The sequence below is a fragment of the Seriola lalandi genome, unplaced genomic scaffold, assembly GCF_002814215.2.
Source record: "Seriola lalandi dorsalis isolate HSWRI2012SDOR001 ecotype SW California unplaced genomic scaffold, Sedor1 jcf7180002054486, whole genome shotgun sequence".
Lineage (NCBI taxonomy): Eukaryota > Metazoa > Chordata > Actinopteri > Carangiformes > Carangidae > Seriola > Seriola lalandi.
In genome coordinates this window covers 929,697-948,514 of record NW_019525039.1, presented here as the reverse complement: position 1 = coordinate 948,514, position 18,818 = coordinate 929,697, and the positions used below count along the sequence as shown (strand labels likewise).

At 38.9% G+C, this 18,818-nt stretch overlaps 1 protein-coding gene across 3 annotated transcripts in view; it reads left to right on the top strand.

The window, feature by feature from the left end:
• The window catches only part of tusc3 (dolichyl-diphosphooligosaccharide--protein glycosyltransferase subunit TUSC3), a 68,902-nt gene that overhangs the window by 39,737 nt on the left and 10,347 nt on the right, over window positions 1–18,818 (top strand). For all 3 annotated transcript variants that reach the window (XM_023412746.2, XM_087175736.1, XM_087175735.1), the window contains exons 5-8: window positions 735–875; window positions 1,075–1,164; window positions 11,588–11,651; window positions 16,618–16,692. In XM_023412746.2, coding sequence (XP_023268514.2) covers window positions 735–875; window positions 1,075–1,164; window positions 11,588–11,651; window positions 16,618–16,692 — 370 coding nt within the window. The remainder of the gene's footprint in view (window positions 1–734; window positions 876–1,074; window positions 1,165–11,587; window positions 11,652–16,617; window positions 16,693–18,818) is intronic.

Sequence of the window (18,818 nt, the reverse complement as noted above, 5' to 3'; positions counted from 1 at the left end):
CATAATGAACACATTCAGGGATCAGTTTCAGGATAAGGACATGGTCATGCACTTGCCTGTAACCAAGCAGTGACATTTAATGTTTCCTTTAGGTGTTTTTTTTTTTTTTTTTTTTTTTTAAGAATGTGGAAGCAAAATAGCTCACAGTTGGCACATTTGCAGAGAAAAATTCTTTTTTTTTCTTTTCTTTTGTGTCAAATGAAAAGAAAAGAATGAATCAAGGTCAGATTCAACGTTGAAGCTTCAAATATAAATGCTGTATTGTCTCCATCCTCAACTACATTACTCTCTTCTTTGTTTATTTTTTTTATATCTGTTAAAGGTAACCAACGTATCTAATCTCATAAGCACACTTAGTAGCTCTTTGAGCTTCTAAAGTGGACCTTCAAAGATCAAGATGGAACATCCTTGTCCATGTTTGTTATGTTTGACTTTATTAATATCCAGTTAATTTATTTGTGGTTTGCAAACTATCTATTTGCAGGGACAGATGTTTCTCTTTAAGAGTTTAGTCAATAGATTATAGAGTCAGACTGTGCCAAGATTATTCATCCGAAATTTTAAAAACTTACTGGTTTCCAACCCTGCAACCTCTTGATTCAGATTGGACCCATTGGGTTAATAAATAAATACATCTATGCATTTACTATAGTGATATATACAGTGAATGAAAAATGTAAAAGTTATATTATATTCATATCTTTCTCTCTCTCTCTCTCCCTCCATTCTGCCAGATCCGTGTCTTCCGTCCTCCCAATTATTCTGGGACTATTGCTTTGGCTCTGTTAGTTTCTTTGGTTGGAGGTCTGCTGTATTTGAGGAGGAACAACTTGGAATTCATATACAACAAGACTGGATGGGCCATGGCTGCACTGGTATGACACACACACACACACACACACACACACACACACACACACACACACACAGGGGTGTAATTGAACTGGAAACAAGTTTTATTGAGATGGATAAATTTCAGACTGACTAAGATTTCCATTCTAATGATGTTTAATTCACATTCCCTCCTGTCTTTTTTTGTCCCTCTCTCTCTCTGTCTCTCTCTCTCTCTGATAGTGTGTTGTTTTTGCAATGACATCTGGTCAGATGTGGAACCACATCAGGGGTCCTCCCTATGCCCACAAAAACCCCCAGAATGGACAAGTGGTATGAATCACATTTTTTTTTTTCTGTTTTCTTCTTTCTATTCTTTTACTTTTGTCCTTTAATCCAACCTTCCATCTCTGTACTACCTTCCTTTCTCTTTCGTTCCTTGCCATCGTATTTCCTTTTCTTCCCTCTATCAGTATTTTCTCTACAGCTGGTACATCATAAGGTTAAACTTAATCTGTCTTACAGTGTGGTGAGTGAGGCTGTTTTAGATCAGTGATAGGAACATCTGTGAGGCTTTTGGCCCAGAGTAAAATACACTCTGTGCCATTACCACCTGCTAACAGGTCAGTGACGGGACAGTGTGTTGTGTGTGTGCGAGTGTGTTACTGGGCAGGTGGGAGCAGTCATTGTGTGTTAATGTCACCCTAGAGACATGTCAGAGTCATCTTAGACCAAGCAGAGACAGAAAGGAGGCAGAGAAAATGTCTTTCTTTCTTTCTTTCTGTGTGTTTTATAGTTACTCTGTGTTTTTGGGCAATTGCCACACACACACACACACACACACACGCACAGAATTTGCAGATATAGTTTTGCGCTGGTCATCATTTAAGTTTGTTCACTCAAGTGTGAAATTAAAATAAAAATATGAACAAATCCTAGAAAATTAGGGAGTAGGGAGAGAAAGTAATGTGTGAGAAAGGTAGGGACATGGAAGAGAGAGAGGGGAAGTGAGTGAAGAATTTAACTTAAAAACGTGATTACACGTTTACGGTATTATGTTCTCTGATACACGCCTTGTGTGCATTTGCACGGGCACACAAATCCTTCCACAGTGAGTGATGCATGGGGTCACGGACAAAAACATACAGAGCAGTGCAGTTGTTGTGGAAATAGTCAATTCACATCATGCAGAGACTGAGGAGGATTGGTTTTCCCTATAGCCAGTAGTCTGGAAGATGCGCACAAACACACAGCAGAGGGGACTGCACACACACATACACACGCTCATAAAGTCAAAAGGAAAGGCAAAAAACTTAAAAGAAAAAAAAAAATCATCCCAACCTCCCGCTGTGAGCAATATCAAACTATATTTGATATTAGGATCAGTGTAATAGTGTAGGGCGGTCGTCCAGTAATCGGGAGGTTCCTGTTTCGATCCCCGGGTCCTCCAGAGAGTGTCGAAGTGTCCTTGTCCTTGAAAAACAAACCCTTAACTGCCCCTAATGCTGTGTCATCAGTGCACGGATGTGTGTGTGTGAATGGGTGAATTAGAAATAGCTACATTCAAGAGCTTTGTGTGGTCGATAGATACATTTTGTTTCATTCCTTTCTCCCATGCATTCCTTGCTGTACCTGTATATAATAATGCGCTCTTTTTTCTCTTTCTTCCCACCTACTGTTTCCCTTTCTTCTCTTTGCCCTCCCTTCTTCATCACTGTCCATCTCTGTCTGTCTTCATACCATGTTATAGTCTTAATAAGAATGCAGTGCTGTCAGCTAGTTTGAAACATTACCATTTGCCTGCTGCTTCGGTCCTGTCTTCTTCTCTTGTTCTTGCCTTTGTATGGACTGAGCAGAGCCATGAGGGCAGCATTAGTGCTTTGACATACTCAAGTGTTGAAACAGCATTTTAAATAAAGAGAGAAATGAATCCCCCAACTATAGAGCGCAATACCCCTCGGCATCTGATTCAAATGCAAAGGTGAGCAGGTCATAAAAGATTTATTATTGAGCATGCTGAAAACAAATTATACCAGTTAGGGGCAGCAAGGCTGAGGATCTGGCGAGATGTTAGGGTATATATTAGGGCCACTGTTTGCCCTGTTTAAGTTGGGAAACTACTAGTTGACCCAGAAAGCTGAAAATTCATGGTTTGAGATTTTTTCAAGCCACAAAGGCAGCTCCTGAAACAAATGAAAGGAAAATGTTTCCAAAAAAATCATAAAGATAGATGTCATGGCAGATGTACCTAAGGTGTACCTAATAAAGATAGTTTTTTGTGAAATTATGTAAAGGCATTGAGAGCTGGCTCCATTATGCTTTTCTATTATTAACTTCCAGTTAAGTCCTATACAGGCCCAGCCCCCAAGGCCTCATTGTATAACCTTAATTATTCCTCTTTAACAGCAGTAGCCTCACTGATAACCCCAGTGACATACAGTGCATGCTTTAACCCAACCACATTTTCTTCAGCTTCCAGGCCAGATTGCTGTTTTGCAGCCATTCAACCAAAATAGCAGTGGGGATAGCTACATTAGATCCTGTGTAAATGGCCTTCATCTCCTTCTTATTTCCTCTCTCCTTTCACACCTTTTCCACCTTTATCCTTCCCCTATGCTCTCTTTAAATCCCTCTTTTCCACTCTCCTCCTCTGACAGTGAATAGCTTCAGCTGGGCAGATGATATTGAAAAGATACCTGTCTTATCTTTCCTGTTCTCCTTCCCTTCTTTTTTCATGTTAGTTCCTCTCACCTCCCTGTCTAATCTCCCACTCTCCCCAGACAGTGTAATTCCTTTAAAATGATGAGCGAGCGAGGCCAGGTAGACTATATTGAAAGGATTTGTCAACTGACGAATGTCACGACCAAGCAGATGAAATTGTAGTGAGCGTCTCACTGTGCAGCCAAGAAGATACCGCTGGCTCATTTTTGCTGACACACATACACACAAAATTGGACATAGACACAGTTTTGCTTGTACAAACGTATACACACACTACGACAGACACACATGAACCGTACTCAAGCCCATGCACTACTACAAACTCATACTACAAAATATCACAAACACTGTCGCACACACAATAAAAGAAAACAACGTATTGTATTGAATATTATACAATTACCAAAACTTATTTGAAGTACTAATATTAACAAACTGTAACATGTTCCAGCCTAGAAGGAGAGGGATCTCAGGCAAGCGACTCGATATGTAAACTTTTACATCAGCGTCGGGGAGTCCCTTGGCCAGTGTCTCTCTCTCTCTCTCATGGTTTTTACTATGAGCGACCACTTCCTTCTTTCCACACTATAGGCTGATGGCATTTCCATATTTCCAGCTGATTTCACATGATTGGTTGATGGCTTTTGGCAGCTGTTGGCAGCAGCCCTTTCTACATTACTGCTAACCTTTCATATTTTAAAGAAACACTCCTGTCACTTTTATTGGTTCTCTGCAAATAGTTGACTTTTGGCTTGGAGAGGGCATGAGCGTGTTGTGTGTGATAGTGGGTGTGAGTGCGGCTTTATCTTTTTGCCTGTACCTGCCCAGCTCTTTGTGTGTGTGTGTGTGTGTGTGTGTGCGTGCGTGCGACTGTGTGTGCGTGCATTTGATCGAGAGAGAGAATGCTTTTGTGTTTATCTGTGTGTTTTGGGCCGATATGGAGTGAATTGAACAGTGTAGTGAAGCAGTGAAATAAATTGTCCTTTAGGCTGGATATTTGTTCAGACCAGTAGACATTGACCATCCCTCTCTGTCTCTACACTCAGTTGCTCACACCCACACACACTCACAGTTGTATACAAAGTGATTGGAGCCATTGTTTTTTTAGCAGAGAACTGTAATTAAGAACCATATATTAAACACATATGTCCTGAGAGAGAGAGAGAGAGAGAGGTGTTAAAAAAAATAGAAAGAGATAGAAAGGTTGTGACAAAACACAAACCATATAGTTCCTGAATGAATACAAAAAAGGAAATATCATATATATATTTTTTTTTTTTCTTGGCTGCACAGTGAGACGCTCACTACAATTTCATCAAATATATATATATATATATATATATTTAAATGAAATTTAAATGAACGTTTATTTAACATATCATCGTATTGGTAACACCAGAAAACCCATCAAGGTGAAATATTTGGCTCTAGAAGCGTTGTGATGTAGTGATTACTCACAGGGCTAGTTGGTAAACTGCTGTAGCTCGCAGATGGAAGAACGCACACACAGAAGATGGTAGCCAGCCAGACTAGCACTAGTCACTCACAATAATTCTCTGAGCTTCTTTTCATTTTTTCATTCCTTGGCCTCTTAGTTGCCCAGGCTTTTTTTTTTTTCTCAGGACTGTACATCATTTTAAAAAGTTGAGTTTCTAGTCAGCTAGTTAGCTCAGTTGCTAGTGGGGCATTAGGTTTGCTCACTTAAATGAAAAAATAATTATTTCTACCACTGACTCCTGTCTCATGACTGTCTGCGAATTTCCACTTTTGTGGAACAGTTTTTACTCAGACTCAGAGGAGGTGAAATGAAAGTGAATTGTGCAACACAGCCAATTAGCTACAATAGTTTCCTCTATTTTGGACTCTCTTGGGCCTTCTTCAAAGGTCAGTACCATCAAGATGGCTTGGTATTGATCAGTGGTGCAAATTTTTGAGTCAAAAGTTGCATGGATTTACTTTACCCTCACAAGCATTCCATTACAATTAATATATTTCACTGCGGAACTTTGCAGTTTCAAATGCTGGTGGGACTGGGTTGTAGTAGGGTAGGTAGGAGTTGCTCCCTCTGTCTTATACACACACCCTTGGAAAATGAATGCTAGAAGAGCTGTTGGCCGCTGAGAAGGTTTATTGGAGCAGTTGGGGTTTAACTGCCTTGCCCAAAGGCACCTCAGTAGAGGTAATAAGAGAGTAGCAAGTTTTGTTTGGTTGTCTGTTTTGTTTGGTTTTTCCTTTCATCCCTGTCTAGATTTATTTGAACAATCTGTGGATCGAACCAGCAATTCTTGAAGTCAGAAGCCTGTGTGTGTGTGTATTAGTGTGTGTGTATTAGTGTGTGTGTGTGTGTGTGTGTGTGTGTGTGTGTGTGTGTGTGTGTGTGTGTGTGTGTGTGTGTGAGTGAGTGTGTGTCCCAGAAAAACAAAACACAAATAAAACTTAGTCTTTGGAGGAAATGAGAAGTCACCTCATTTTACTGATTGACATATTTAGAAAAAAGAAAACGGGTTTGAAATGGCTTTAATTGACTCTTGGGTAATTAAACTGAACTCTCCATGGAGTGTGTAAACACTGAACTGCATAAACAGTGAGTAGGTAATGAGAATTTAAAGCATCACCTGAATTCCTAAAACAGACTACCATATTTGTTCAAATGAAGGGTTCAGTGAACTTGCCCATAGTCCCTCTGCTGTTCTGGATAAATCATCGGCATATGCTCTCAGATCTGGTTAGTAAGACATTAAATCATTGATGTGTAGCACCATATTTCTCTTTTAACTGAGAAATATTTAAATTCCAATATTCTAGCTATCAATCAAAAAACGATCTATTATCTTCAACTTAATTTTTTCAACATTTTCGGTTGATTAATGACTGAGCTGTTTCGTGCTTCAGTACAGGTTGTGTGTTCATTGCCGTTTACAGGTCTGATTCAGTCTAGTTGTGTCATCCTGCAAACATCAGTCCCTCTCCCTTGTTTTTCGCTTTCACGCTCTTGCTGTCATTTTATGTTGTACGTAGTTAGCTTACTCTTACCCAGAGTACCTTGTAAGGTTCAGTTCCTAGATCGACTATCATTACACCCATTCACAGTAACACACACAGTCCAACCTATCCTTTGTTTATATAAATGAAGCATATATTTCCACTCCACCTCTCTTCCTCTCAGTTACTTACTCTTTCTCCCCTCTGTTCTTTCTGCTTTGTTGACTTTTCATTTATCCCTCTTCCTGTCTGAGTGCCTCCTGACCTTTACCAAACAAAACACACAGAAACACACATTCACACACACACTATACACACAAATACATGATACCGGATGGAAAAGGATGAATATAGCTATTTGTAAAGGTTATCTGGCCCACAGGTATTAACAGCTAACACTACAGTGGTTTGGTTTTAAAGAGAGAGTAGTCAAGTCAAGAGGAGGAAAAAGTTTGCTCATTGCTCATATGCTTTGAGTTATCAGTGTCAAATTAGCTTGTCACTGATGTCAACTATTACATTTTTACTAATACTTTTCTGTGATATGCAGCAAGGGGGATGAGACACGTTCAGAAAGTCATTGACAGCCACTTCCCAGTGCTTACTTTCAGCCTCATTTTCATACAATAATACACATGTGAGATGCCTATGACCTTCTTCTTCTGTGTTTATGCCTGTGTATCTGTGTGTGAATATAAAAGCATATTATATTGCTTGCATTGGTGCAGACACCTAATTTGCTTCAAAGTCTGACAAATGAGCTGTTTTATGCAGTTCTTATATAAACAAGATTTTTTAATGTCAATGTATTCAAATGAGTGCATGAACAGAGACACACACAGGCTGTTCACATCTTTGTGAACACACAGTGCATTCAGAAAGTATTCAGACCCCTTCACCTTTTCCCCATTTTGTTGTGTTGCGGTTGGGTTTAAGTCAATCTCACATACACTGTCCTGCTGCCATAAATACTTTCCAGTGCACCAAATGTGTATAAATTCTTAGTTAAAAGAAGTCCACTATCTCAAACAAGATAGTGGTGAAACACAACAGACCTCTTCTTAAAGATGTGCTTTTGAGGCATGTATTCACACAGTCTCCCAAATAAATTAAAGTTCAAGTCAAACATCCACATGGTCGAATCCAGCATTTACAGATGGTTTAAGATGTATGTTTGAACCTGTATATTATCGACCATGAAATGGAGCCAAAAAAAGCTGTTTTGTTGATGGGCTGTACATCAGTGAAGGTCCTTGTGTGATTCCACAGGTAAACCTTTGAAGTAAAGTTCTCTTGCCTTGTTTACAACAAGAACAGGGTGGTAATTTGGTGGTAGAAGCATTGGAAGCTGTCCTCATCTATGTAATTGGGTGTCTTAACAGGTTCATTTGTCTCAGTCCATTTTCATCTAAATTGTAAATAGGTCCCTTTTGGCATAATTTCTGGCTATATGCAGCGCCAAACCATATTTCAACGACTGCAAGTGTATGAGTTGGTATATGTAGGTAACCTGTATGCGCGATTAGGTCGGAGAGAGAGCGAGCTATAGAGTGTGAACGTTTAGTTACCAGCTCTTCCATTCATCTCCATGTTAGATACACGAGCTATGGTTTCTTTTACTACCGGACCACCTCGATGTATGTTCTTTTAATGAGCACACACACACACACACACACACACACACACACACACACACACACACACACATACACACACACACACACACAGTTTTGTTCACATAGAAAAATGCTCCCTAAACAGTCCACTTCACAAACACACATTCACTCAGTAGTTTCCAGTATACACATGCATAGCTACACTGAAACACGCACACTCTCAGCTCTGCACACTAATGAATGGAACTCCTGCATTCTAATCCATCAGATTAATTGGAAGTGCCTGGCCATGGATTGAGGAATTTTTCATCCCCCAGCACTGCTCTTTCTCATAGCCTCTATCTGCATTTTCTGTTTATGTTGAGAGGGGTCACATGCAGAGAACAGTGTGTTGGGAAGTAGTATGAAGTAATGTTTGTTTAGTTTTGGTAATGAAAGAAAAAATCCCTCCCTTTGGAAAATAATGCACTTGTTGTTCCTTGATGTGAGGTTTTTATGAGCTTTTCAGGAATTATTTTGTGATATTGTTTGTAATGAATTTTGTTTTCTTTTGCCCAGTTTCCTTATTACCTGCCATATCTACTCAGCAATCATTTCCACTATCTGAGGGACTGAGCTCTTCTTATTCAATTAAAGTTTGCATCTGGAGTAGTTAGTTAGTCTTTTGTAACATGGCACAGCTGTGTCTTTTTCACAAAACAGCTTTGCTTCTTTACCCTGCAAGTATGTTTTTTTTTTCTTGTACAGTCACTGAAGATTTCACAAATATTCCCTTTGTCTTTTAATCTTTCCTCGTTTCGAGATCTACAAAATCTCAACAATAAGTGTGATTGTCCACATTTGCATGAGTATGCTACCATAAATACGTAATATACCACAATATTAAAAAAACTGCTAGTAGTAGTACTGTTTGACTTTGGTACTGTTAATTTAATGCAGTTCAATACCATTATCAACTGTATCATACTCAGTTTGTGTTCACAGAGAAGTGGTTATTCAACTCAACGGTTCTTTTGTTACACATTTCAAAGGCAGGGTTAGGTAGGATTTATTGCATTGCAATTGAGAGGACTGGATGTGGATTGATATAGCTTTATAAACTGGTAACTCGTTGAATGTATAGGCTGATATGAGAGTTGAGAAGTCTCTCATTTCAAATGAACAGTCAAGATGCATTTTCAAAATTTTCAAAAGACAAGGGCATTTTACGTTACATTATAAATCATTTTACACACTACCATAGTACCTCACAAAATTTCTAGTCAAGTCATTCCCCTTAATTTCATGTGCATGCTTGTCCAAAATACCATTAAGAAAGTTGTGCCAGAAAGCTGCAGCACTAGATCTGTCTTTGCTTGTGTGTTTGTGTTCTTCCACAGTAATTTACGGTCAATGTTCTATCATATTTGTGCTTGTGAGTTTTACCTTTGATTAACCTGGAATTTAACTAACATTTTGAGAAAATGAATAATGTATTATTAAGTCCAGCTTTTGATTCGAAGATAAATTCCAAGATTCATTTGCAGTTCTTTGTGTAGTGAATAGGAATGCAAGAAGTAATCTCCCGCCAAGTTCCAAATAAAGACAACTTTTTTTATCGTGCTAATGAAGGGGCTTTGGTTTGTCAGTCAATAAGGAAAGCATCTTGATAACAATTCAAAAACCCAGGTTTGGTGTTGAAGACACAAGGATCCGTCTCAGCCTTGAGTCTTTGTCGTCTTAATGTCTGCTTTCAAGTGCAAAAATTCTCCATTTCTCTCCACTGAAGCAAGAAAAAGCTGTCCACCCTTTACTCCTCCTCCTTTGTCGTCTTCTATTCATCTTTCCATCCTTATTCCTGTCTAATAGCAAAAGAAATGAACACTGGGGTAGTCAAGCGGAAAAAGAGACCCTAGATGTGCTGTAAACCTAGATGCGAATAATCTGCAAGGATTCAATGTGAAACAAACTGAAAGACTTCCTTCCTCTGTCTTTCTCTTCTTCTATTTGTCTCGTTTCCACAAGACTTCCACTTTGTCTTCCTTTGTCTGTTTCTCTGCATCTCCCCATCAGTTAGAGGCAGATACCAGTAAAATTAGGCCTCTGTCATCCTACCAGAGAAGCTTGCTTGGGATTGGAGACACTGCGCCATTACATTGAAGGAACAGTGTGTCCTTGGTACTGACTGTGACTGACAGTGATCTATAAAGAGAAAATTGATGTGATGTGTAAGCTTGGTTTGCTAGTTAGAACACCTTTACAGACAAATTGTAAGTGTGAAAAAATTGGTGAAGGCCACAAATTCTCTTAAATCCATCATATGAGCTTAACTCAAAGAGTTGCTCCCTCAGCACCACATCGCTTACCTCTTCTTCTCCCAGTCAATAAAAATGACAACATGTAACTGCAACATTACTGATTCCAGGTGAATGATTGTGCCTAACTTAAACCATGTAAAGGGCGGACAAAAAAGCCAATAATAACATCTTTTGTATCTTCAAAAAAATCAGAAGAAAGATAGATGATCCTCCGTTCTGTCCGTTTCCTGGATCAAAGACGAATTGTTGACATCCAATTTATTTGGTTACTTGTTTTGTTCGCTGCAAGATTTTGAAGCAGCATTAATGCAGGATAGATGCATTAAGTTTAGGTTGTACAGTACCAGCAAGTTTAGCAGTGGGAGTCCGCATTTCGAGGTCAGGCAGTGAATGTGAGTTATTGCATTCGTATGTGTGTCTGTGTGTGTAAAGTGTTCCTGAAGGGTTAGATTGGCCTCCCTGCCCAGTCAGTGAAAAGGGAGCACCGCTATACACCTACACACTAGATGGAGGAATTCTTTGTGGCTCACAACACACACACAGGCATGGATACACTGTTAAACTCAACATATTCTCCCTCATGCATTTCACAACACCATATGTGCTTGTGTCAGACACGTTTTATCATGTCTGTCATGATAAAGCAAAGAATGAAATTAAGCCAGGAACACCATTGTGGCGACAACAAAGTCCAGGTTTGCTCATTTCAGGGATGGATATTGCACTCAAAAGATAAAGGGTGGTTGGGCATCATTGTAGATTCATAAACCATTAGAAGCTTCTCTCTTGGAATGGTACCGGATACAATTAAAAGTTAAACAGCTCGTTCATTTTGGATTTTTTTTTTTTTGTGTGTGTGTCTTGTGACATTTACGCTCTGTAACTTAAAAAAAAAAAAAAAAAAGTTATGACCTTTTTACTGGTAATTTTCCGAAATCCCTTTCTTTCAGTGTTTCCAACTTTTCTGCTGGGTATCTCCCACCATCCTGTTCTTCACTGTTCATGACTAAAATTATCTATGTTTCTTTATTTCTTCAATTTGGAAGTTCTACTGAGCATGTTACCCAGTGTAACTTTTTGACAGTTGAAAATGACAATGGTCACCTTACGTGTCTGTCTCTCTCTTTCTCTCTCCCACAGAGTTATATTCACGGCAGCAGTCAGGCTCAGTTTGTGGCCGAGTCTCACATCATCCTTCTTCTGAGTATCCTTTCACCGCCGTGTTTCAGGGATCTGCGTGATTAGAGTTTGTTTGTACATGTGTATGTTTCATGTGTCAACATAAATGGAAACATGGTGCTGCAAAAATGCGAATCATCCGGACAAATTTAACTCTCAATGAAATGTCCAGCAGCTCATCTTGGCAAAAAAATTATTTAATTATTAATTTGTTCACACACAACAGTTAGGAAGCCACCTTTTATATGTTGGACACAGCCTTCCAATTTTTGCTATTCTTCTACATTTGTTTTCTCAACACGAAAACCTCTGTCATCTGTGTGCACTCTCCATAGGGAGGCAGCCTGCTGGACTGAACAAACAGACAATACAAAGACAAGAGATTGTCCTCTTTTAAGTTCATCTCCTTGCCTGATTTGTTCCAAATTCAACCCCTGATGATAGGCTGTGTCTGTGTGTATGAGTGTTTGCTTGTGTACTTGTTTGGCAGGATAGATGTTTCTGTTTGTGTTTGTCTACTTCTCTGTCTGCTTGTGTACCCGTGTGTACTTGCACTGGTGCTTTTCTATGTGTGCGGGTAATGATACTGTTCATCCCTAGCTGTTGTGTTCGTCCCCATGGGAAATAGCAGGTCCAAGGTCGCACCTGCTGCAGAGCAATATTTGTTTGTCCACGCTCACGCTGTTTATTTTTTTATTTTCTGCCCATCTGATTACATCTAAATGAAACACACACGCACACATTCACACCTGCTGAAACGCCAACACACCTACCTTGTTGTCTGTGCAGGTGGTCTAAACACCTTTTATGGCCATCATAGACACAGTTCTCCATGGATGTAACCTTGTGTAATTCCTCATACATGCATGTACACACACACACACACACACACACACACACACACACACACACACACACACACACACACACACAAGTGCCAAAGCAGTTCATTAACTATACCATTGTAGGATGAGGAAGAAACACAGATATACAGTCTAGATGCCAGTCCAGGTGTTTAGTCTCCAGGCTTTACATTCAGCTTTACATAAAATAATAGGTTTGCATCAATATAGAAAGAAACCTGTGGGGGATGTAGCCCTTTCAACACATAGTGCTGAATGTTTAGGCCTTCGTAAGTAATTGGACGGATACAAATGTAGTCAAACAAAATCACCCTAGATAAGATTTTGTTGAAAATCCTGAACAGTCTGATTGCCGGAAGTCTTCAATCAATAGACATCATCAGATGTTTGTATCTGCCCAGGCGATGCTCTCCGAGGCCTTCGCTGCAGCCATCTTCAGCTCTTGCTCGTGGTAGCGTCTCTTAGTTTTTAGTCTGGTCTGTCAAGTAGAACGAAGCTCTGAGATCAGGTGACCGACTTGATCGATGAAGGATATTCCTCCTCCTCATTGTCCCACTGAACGATGAAATGTTGTCCAAGGAGTTTTATGATTTATTTGGATGTATCTGAGCACAGAATACTCCTGTATACCTCTGCATTCATCCTGTTGCTTCCATCAGTATTGAAACCAGATGATGTGGTAGCTTTGGGTCATGGGCTGTTGCTTTTTTTTTCTTCACACTTTCCTTTTTCCATCATTTTGATAGAAGTTGATTTTTGTTTCATCACTCCATAGAACTTTTTTCCACTTTCTTTTTTTTTGTGAACTGCAGCCTGGCCATTCTGTTTTTGAGGCTTACCAGGGGTTTGCATCTTGCGGTGAATCCTCTAAGGTTATGCCCATGAAGTCTTCTCTTGATCGTTGACAAGGAAACATATCCGCCTACATCCTGGAAAGCATTCTTGACTTGCTGTGCAGTCATAAAGGAGTTTTTCTTCACTGTGCAAATGATTTTCTGCTCATCCACAAGACTTGTGCTCCTCAGTCTGCCAGGTGTTTTGCCATTTTATATTTTTCTTATATGCACCTGCTTCTTCTAACATTAAAACAACACAGAAAGAAACATATTGTAGCCAAGTGTCTAATTGCCTTAGAGCCCTTGCAATTTGGGCACCATCTGTTAAAAGGTCTATAGTGTATCTCACACACAGTTCCTTCAATATTGACTTAAACCTGCTCAAATTAAGGCTGAGACTTGGAACTTTAATGTGTTCTGTGTTGTGTTCTTTATTTTACTTGAAATTGTATGTGCTGAAGTACAGAGCCTCAAGAACCAATTCTGTGTGACTGTCCAAATACTGACTGTCTAGACTGTATGTATTTTTCTCAGGTGTACCTTCTGACACGCACACTGACATATTGACAGACAAATACAGCCATATCATCCCTCCAAGTTTGATGAGTTGAGCTTGAATCACAGCCCTTTGCGTCAACTGGAATTTCATTTTGTGCTTGCAGGGGTTTTCTCTGCGCTGTGCCTGCTTTATATTCCGATGACATCTCTAAACTTGTGGTTTCAGTGCGAGTGGAGTGGAGTGGAGTGGAAGCAGTTGATTGAAATTTTGGTGCCAATGAAAAGTAGGATTACAGCTTTCAGCACCCAGATTTTCAAACCTTTTGTTTTGTTGATTTCCACATTAACAAATATATGCCGGTTTGACTTGTATATCAACTAGTTAAGCAGGAAAAAGGTACATTTTTGTTCTAAAGGTATAAAGCACACACAACTATTGTGTGAATATTTTCCGGGATGATTGGGTTGTGCCACGGTGGATACAATTAATGCAGATTGCAGAGCTGGCAATAGGATGATCAGAGTGGACAGTTGCCATGGTGGCAGCACACAGTGTTCTGTTCAATCTAATGTGCTTCACACATGTCTGATGTTCTGTTGCTGCAGACAGGTGTTGGTTTATGATGTCTTGAGGCTCAGGGAAAAGTCTGTATTTATAATTACTATTCAATGCATTTGCATGGTCTAAATCTCTGTACTGATAGTTCTCTATTTATTATCATGACTTTACTATCATGCTGTCGCAAAGCTTCCTGCGATCACCTAAACTGGCACCTTCCATGGTTCAGCTCCATTGCTGTACATGGAGGTATCTCTAGTGTTTGTGTCTCACCAGCATATCGTGTCTTTTACCATATCATCAAGAGGATGCCTCGGTTTCTGCTCTGTATCTCCCCACGTGGCAGCCTTTGTTTGTGCACTTCATCAGCTTTTCTTCAGTTATGTGGATTTGTATGCAGAGCATGGTGAAGAGAAGAATCTGTAATTAGGTCTGAAGCCATGTGAGGCTGTGCTTTTCAGTGATTGTACAACAGCTTAGACGTTGAATGGAGCAATGCTTGATGTTCACAGTATTGTATGAATCATAATCAAATATTTATGTTATTATCTCAACAAGACATACGGTATAACTCTAACAATAGCTAAATACCACGATTGCATTCTACCAATGTAGGTCTTAAAAATGATCAGTTGATTTTTGAGTCAAATCAATAATGTCTCAAGGGGCTTTAGAGGCCTACGTCATCATTGGTTTCCCACACAGTCAAAGCTCTCTACAGCGACAAGAGAATCTCTCAAAACATGTTAAAACATGAAGACAACAAAAGAAATCCTTTCAGAGGAAATTCAAAGCTGAAACTGCAATCACAGATTGGGAAAAGCATTTATATGGCAGTAAAAAGGTATATTTGCAGGTAATTGATAAGTCAACATAAGCAAATGAGAAGTGATTTCACCTACACATAGTCACAGTGACATTTTGTCACAAAATCCTGGCTGACTGGCAGTATGTTTTGTTCATCTTTGCAACAATTACTTTTTCATCCCCTCGTCAACAAGATTCAAAATCGGCTCAGTCAGGATTATAATTGCTTTACCTTTCTGCAACCGTGTGCAATTGTAGTGCATCACAATTTACACTACTTGAGAGCATAATGTTCAACAGATATCAGGAACATGACCATGTAACATCAAATACGCCTCCTGTTTATTTGATGATTTAAATGGATATTTATTAGTTGTCTGTGCATTTGTGCATTTGCTCATTCGTGTCTGTTTTTTTTAATATGCAGAGTTCTGAGGGGGCACGTAGCCTAAATAAAAAAATAAAAAAGTCAATACATTTTCATTGTACAATGGACAAAAAATAGAACTGTTACTTCAGATGTCCCAGGAATGTTGAGTGGATAGAAATAAATTTCTCCCTTTCATCCAACCTTATATCTGAGAGAAAGCGTGTGCGTGTGTGCGTGTGTGCGTGTTCGTGCGTGCTCGTGCGTGCGTGTTTATTTTGTGTTTAAAGGCAAGGTTGTGTTGTATCACTGTGTCTTATTGTGTGTACGTACAGTGTAGTTGTGTTGATGTGTGCTCACAAAACACACTAGCAAAAGGACCCTTTGTTAGTGTGTTTTCTTTGCAGAGTTGACTTGACATCACCTTCTTTTTTTCTTTTTTTTCTTTTTTTTAAATCACTGAACTTGGAATCCATTGTGATGTTTTCCTTCCAAGGGTAAGGCTATACCACTGCAGATTTATTTGAATAGTTTAAAAAACTCTTTGTGTTGGCATGTGACCCCTTATCCTCTCTTGAAGAAAGAAAACACAAAACTGCCTGTGACGCTCCTTTTAAAATAGTTAGGGAAAGGGAGGGTGTCCTAGGGAGAGTATTTATCAGCATTTCCTCCTGTTTTATTTTTAGTTTTCTATTACAACATACAGTATAATGCAATGCACCATTAAGTATTGGCCTTAAAATTTGCAGTTTAATTAACTCCTCTCTGACACAGTCTTAACAAACATGAAGGTTATGACCTTTTAATTAGTCTCTATTTATTCTGCGACTGTTGTACTGGACTGCATATGTTGTTCAAGTGTTCATGTCATTGTGTCCACATCCTGTACATATACTTAAAGCTACAAGACTACATGCCTGCTGTTCTCGCTAATCTGCTTGAAATGTGCTCATCTGTGAGTGCATATGTGTGTTCAGCAGTTCTTACTGGGGCAGTTTGTACTTCCAGCTTCTTCCTCTCCTGTATGCGAGTGTGTTGTTTCCTTGACAACCTTGTCCCAGATGCTGCAATCACCATGGGGATGGTGCTGCTGAATGAGGCTGCCACCTCCAAGGGAGACGTTGGCAAGAGGAGAAGTAAGAAGTTGTTCTCAGTATTCTTTTTTTTTCTTTTCTTCTTGTTATTCTCCCTTTTCTTTCCATTTTCAAGCTCCAGTTACTCAATTCTGAGTGAAGCAATTGTCAGGTGTGTAAGAAAGGTTATGTGTTTAAGGTGGGTGGCGTAGTTGATCATGCTACCTTGTAACTACTAGGTAAGTGATTTATCCTTGGAACACCCAGTGTGTACGCATGAAAACCCATGGTTTAAGAAGTAGCACTAATGCTGGAAAGGTTCAAATTATTTTACACACTGTAAAGCATTAATTATTATAAGATGCAAAATACAATAAGATGTGTTAGAACTGTAACTGAGAAAAACATAAAGGGACAGTAAAAAGTTAAATAATACACAATAGTAATGACACATTCAGATATTGTTTGTGTTTATTTCATTTTTCACTTTTCCAGCCAATTTTTTATCAGCCTCAATCAGCTCCACACCCTTTAACCTATTATATTAACAGTTTCAGTATTTTAATTACAGAGCTGTGTGTGTGCATGTGTGCTTAATGGTGTGTCTAAAGTTGTGTGAAGGTGTGTGAAGGTGTGTGAGCGTGTGTGAGCGTGTGTGAGCGTGTGTGTGTGTGTGTGTGTGTGTGTGCGTGTGTGTGTGTGTGTGTGTGTGTGTGTGTGTGTGTGTGTGTGTGAGATTATGAGTACATTGTACTATGAATTTAAATGAATATATGAGGTAGAGCCAGAAGAAAGAAAAAGGTGTGCGTGAATCTGAATGTGAATGCCGTGTATTATGAATCCATGGTGTGTGGGAATGAAAAAAAAATTGAATAAATAAGTAACATAGATATCACCAACATCAATAGTCACAGTAATAATATCACAGATTTTTTATAACAGATATGTCATCAGTATCATTGACAATAACAGCGTACACAATAGTAATATATATATATGTGATTCTTTCAAATGAATTGGCTGTGAAATAAAATCTTATAATCAAAGGCAAGTCACAAGTTCAGGTAACAACGCTACATTATTCTGGCCACTGTTTTCAGGTTGGTTTCCTGTGAGAAAAGGTCATCTTCTGATGATAACATTAACAGCCACTCAGGAGATTATCTGTCAGACTTTCCCTGAGTGCTGAGAGCATTATCCTTCTTTAAGATTGGACTCGCCAAATTCATAAGCGCTTATGTCTGTGCAAGGCCTATTGCTATAACTCTCTATCACTGGAAAATAACATTTCATTACCTGGCTTCCCAACCACTGCAGGCTACACTGAATTGGACAAATGTTTTTTAACTCTGTCTTATGCTTTGTGCTCACATGTTTTGTTGGAGTATATGTCTTGTTTGTGTAACTGACACTTTGACTCTGGAAGATGATTTAAGAACATGTGGTAGCGCGTTACCAGATGCTGTCTCTCTTTGGGTACACAAACGTCTTCTATGTGTTTTGTTTCAGCTGGGATGTTCCTTCCCCTGCTTGGCACATAAATTAATGTGTGTCAGGTAGGAGAAACATTTACTGGAAAAAAACCCAAAACACAGCTTCTTAATGGCTGGCCAAACACAATCTGGAAGGTGTTCTATCACAACTATCAACCATGTTTGTTACAGATTCAGTTACCCACTTTGTTGCAGCAGGGTGCCAGGCTTCTGACAGGAGGGTGGTGAAAGAGCCTGAAAACCTGAAACACAGACAGATTTTCAAGCAGAATTATATTAACAGTGTTTCAGTGTCAAGAAAGTAAGATGGAAAAAAACAAAATGTTAAATGGACAAAATTAACAAGATTAAAAAAAGTATACCATTCATTCCATTAGTATTCTTTACTATCAGTTTAGACTGTTTTCTATAGGTTCAGTTTACCCAAAGAAAAAGTCCCTATAAAAACAGTTCATACTGAGGTTTGTGGATAATCCAAAGTAACTGAGGCAGTCTTTCTGGAAAGTCAGTTTGCTGCTGATTATATGTATGTATGTATATATATATATATATATGTATATATGTATATGTATATATATATATATGTATATATATATGTATATATATATATATATGTATATATATATGTATATATATATGTATATATATATATATATATGTATATATATATATGCTGTATCCCTTCACTTGACAGCT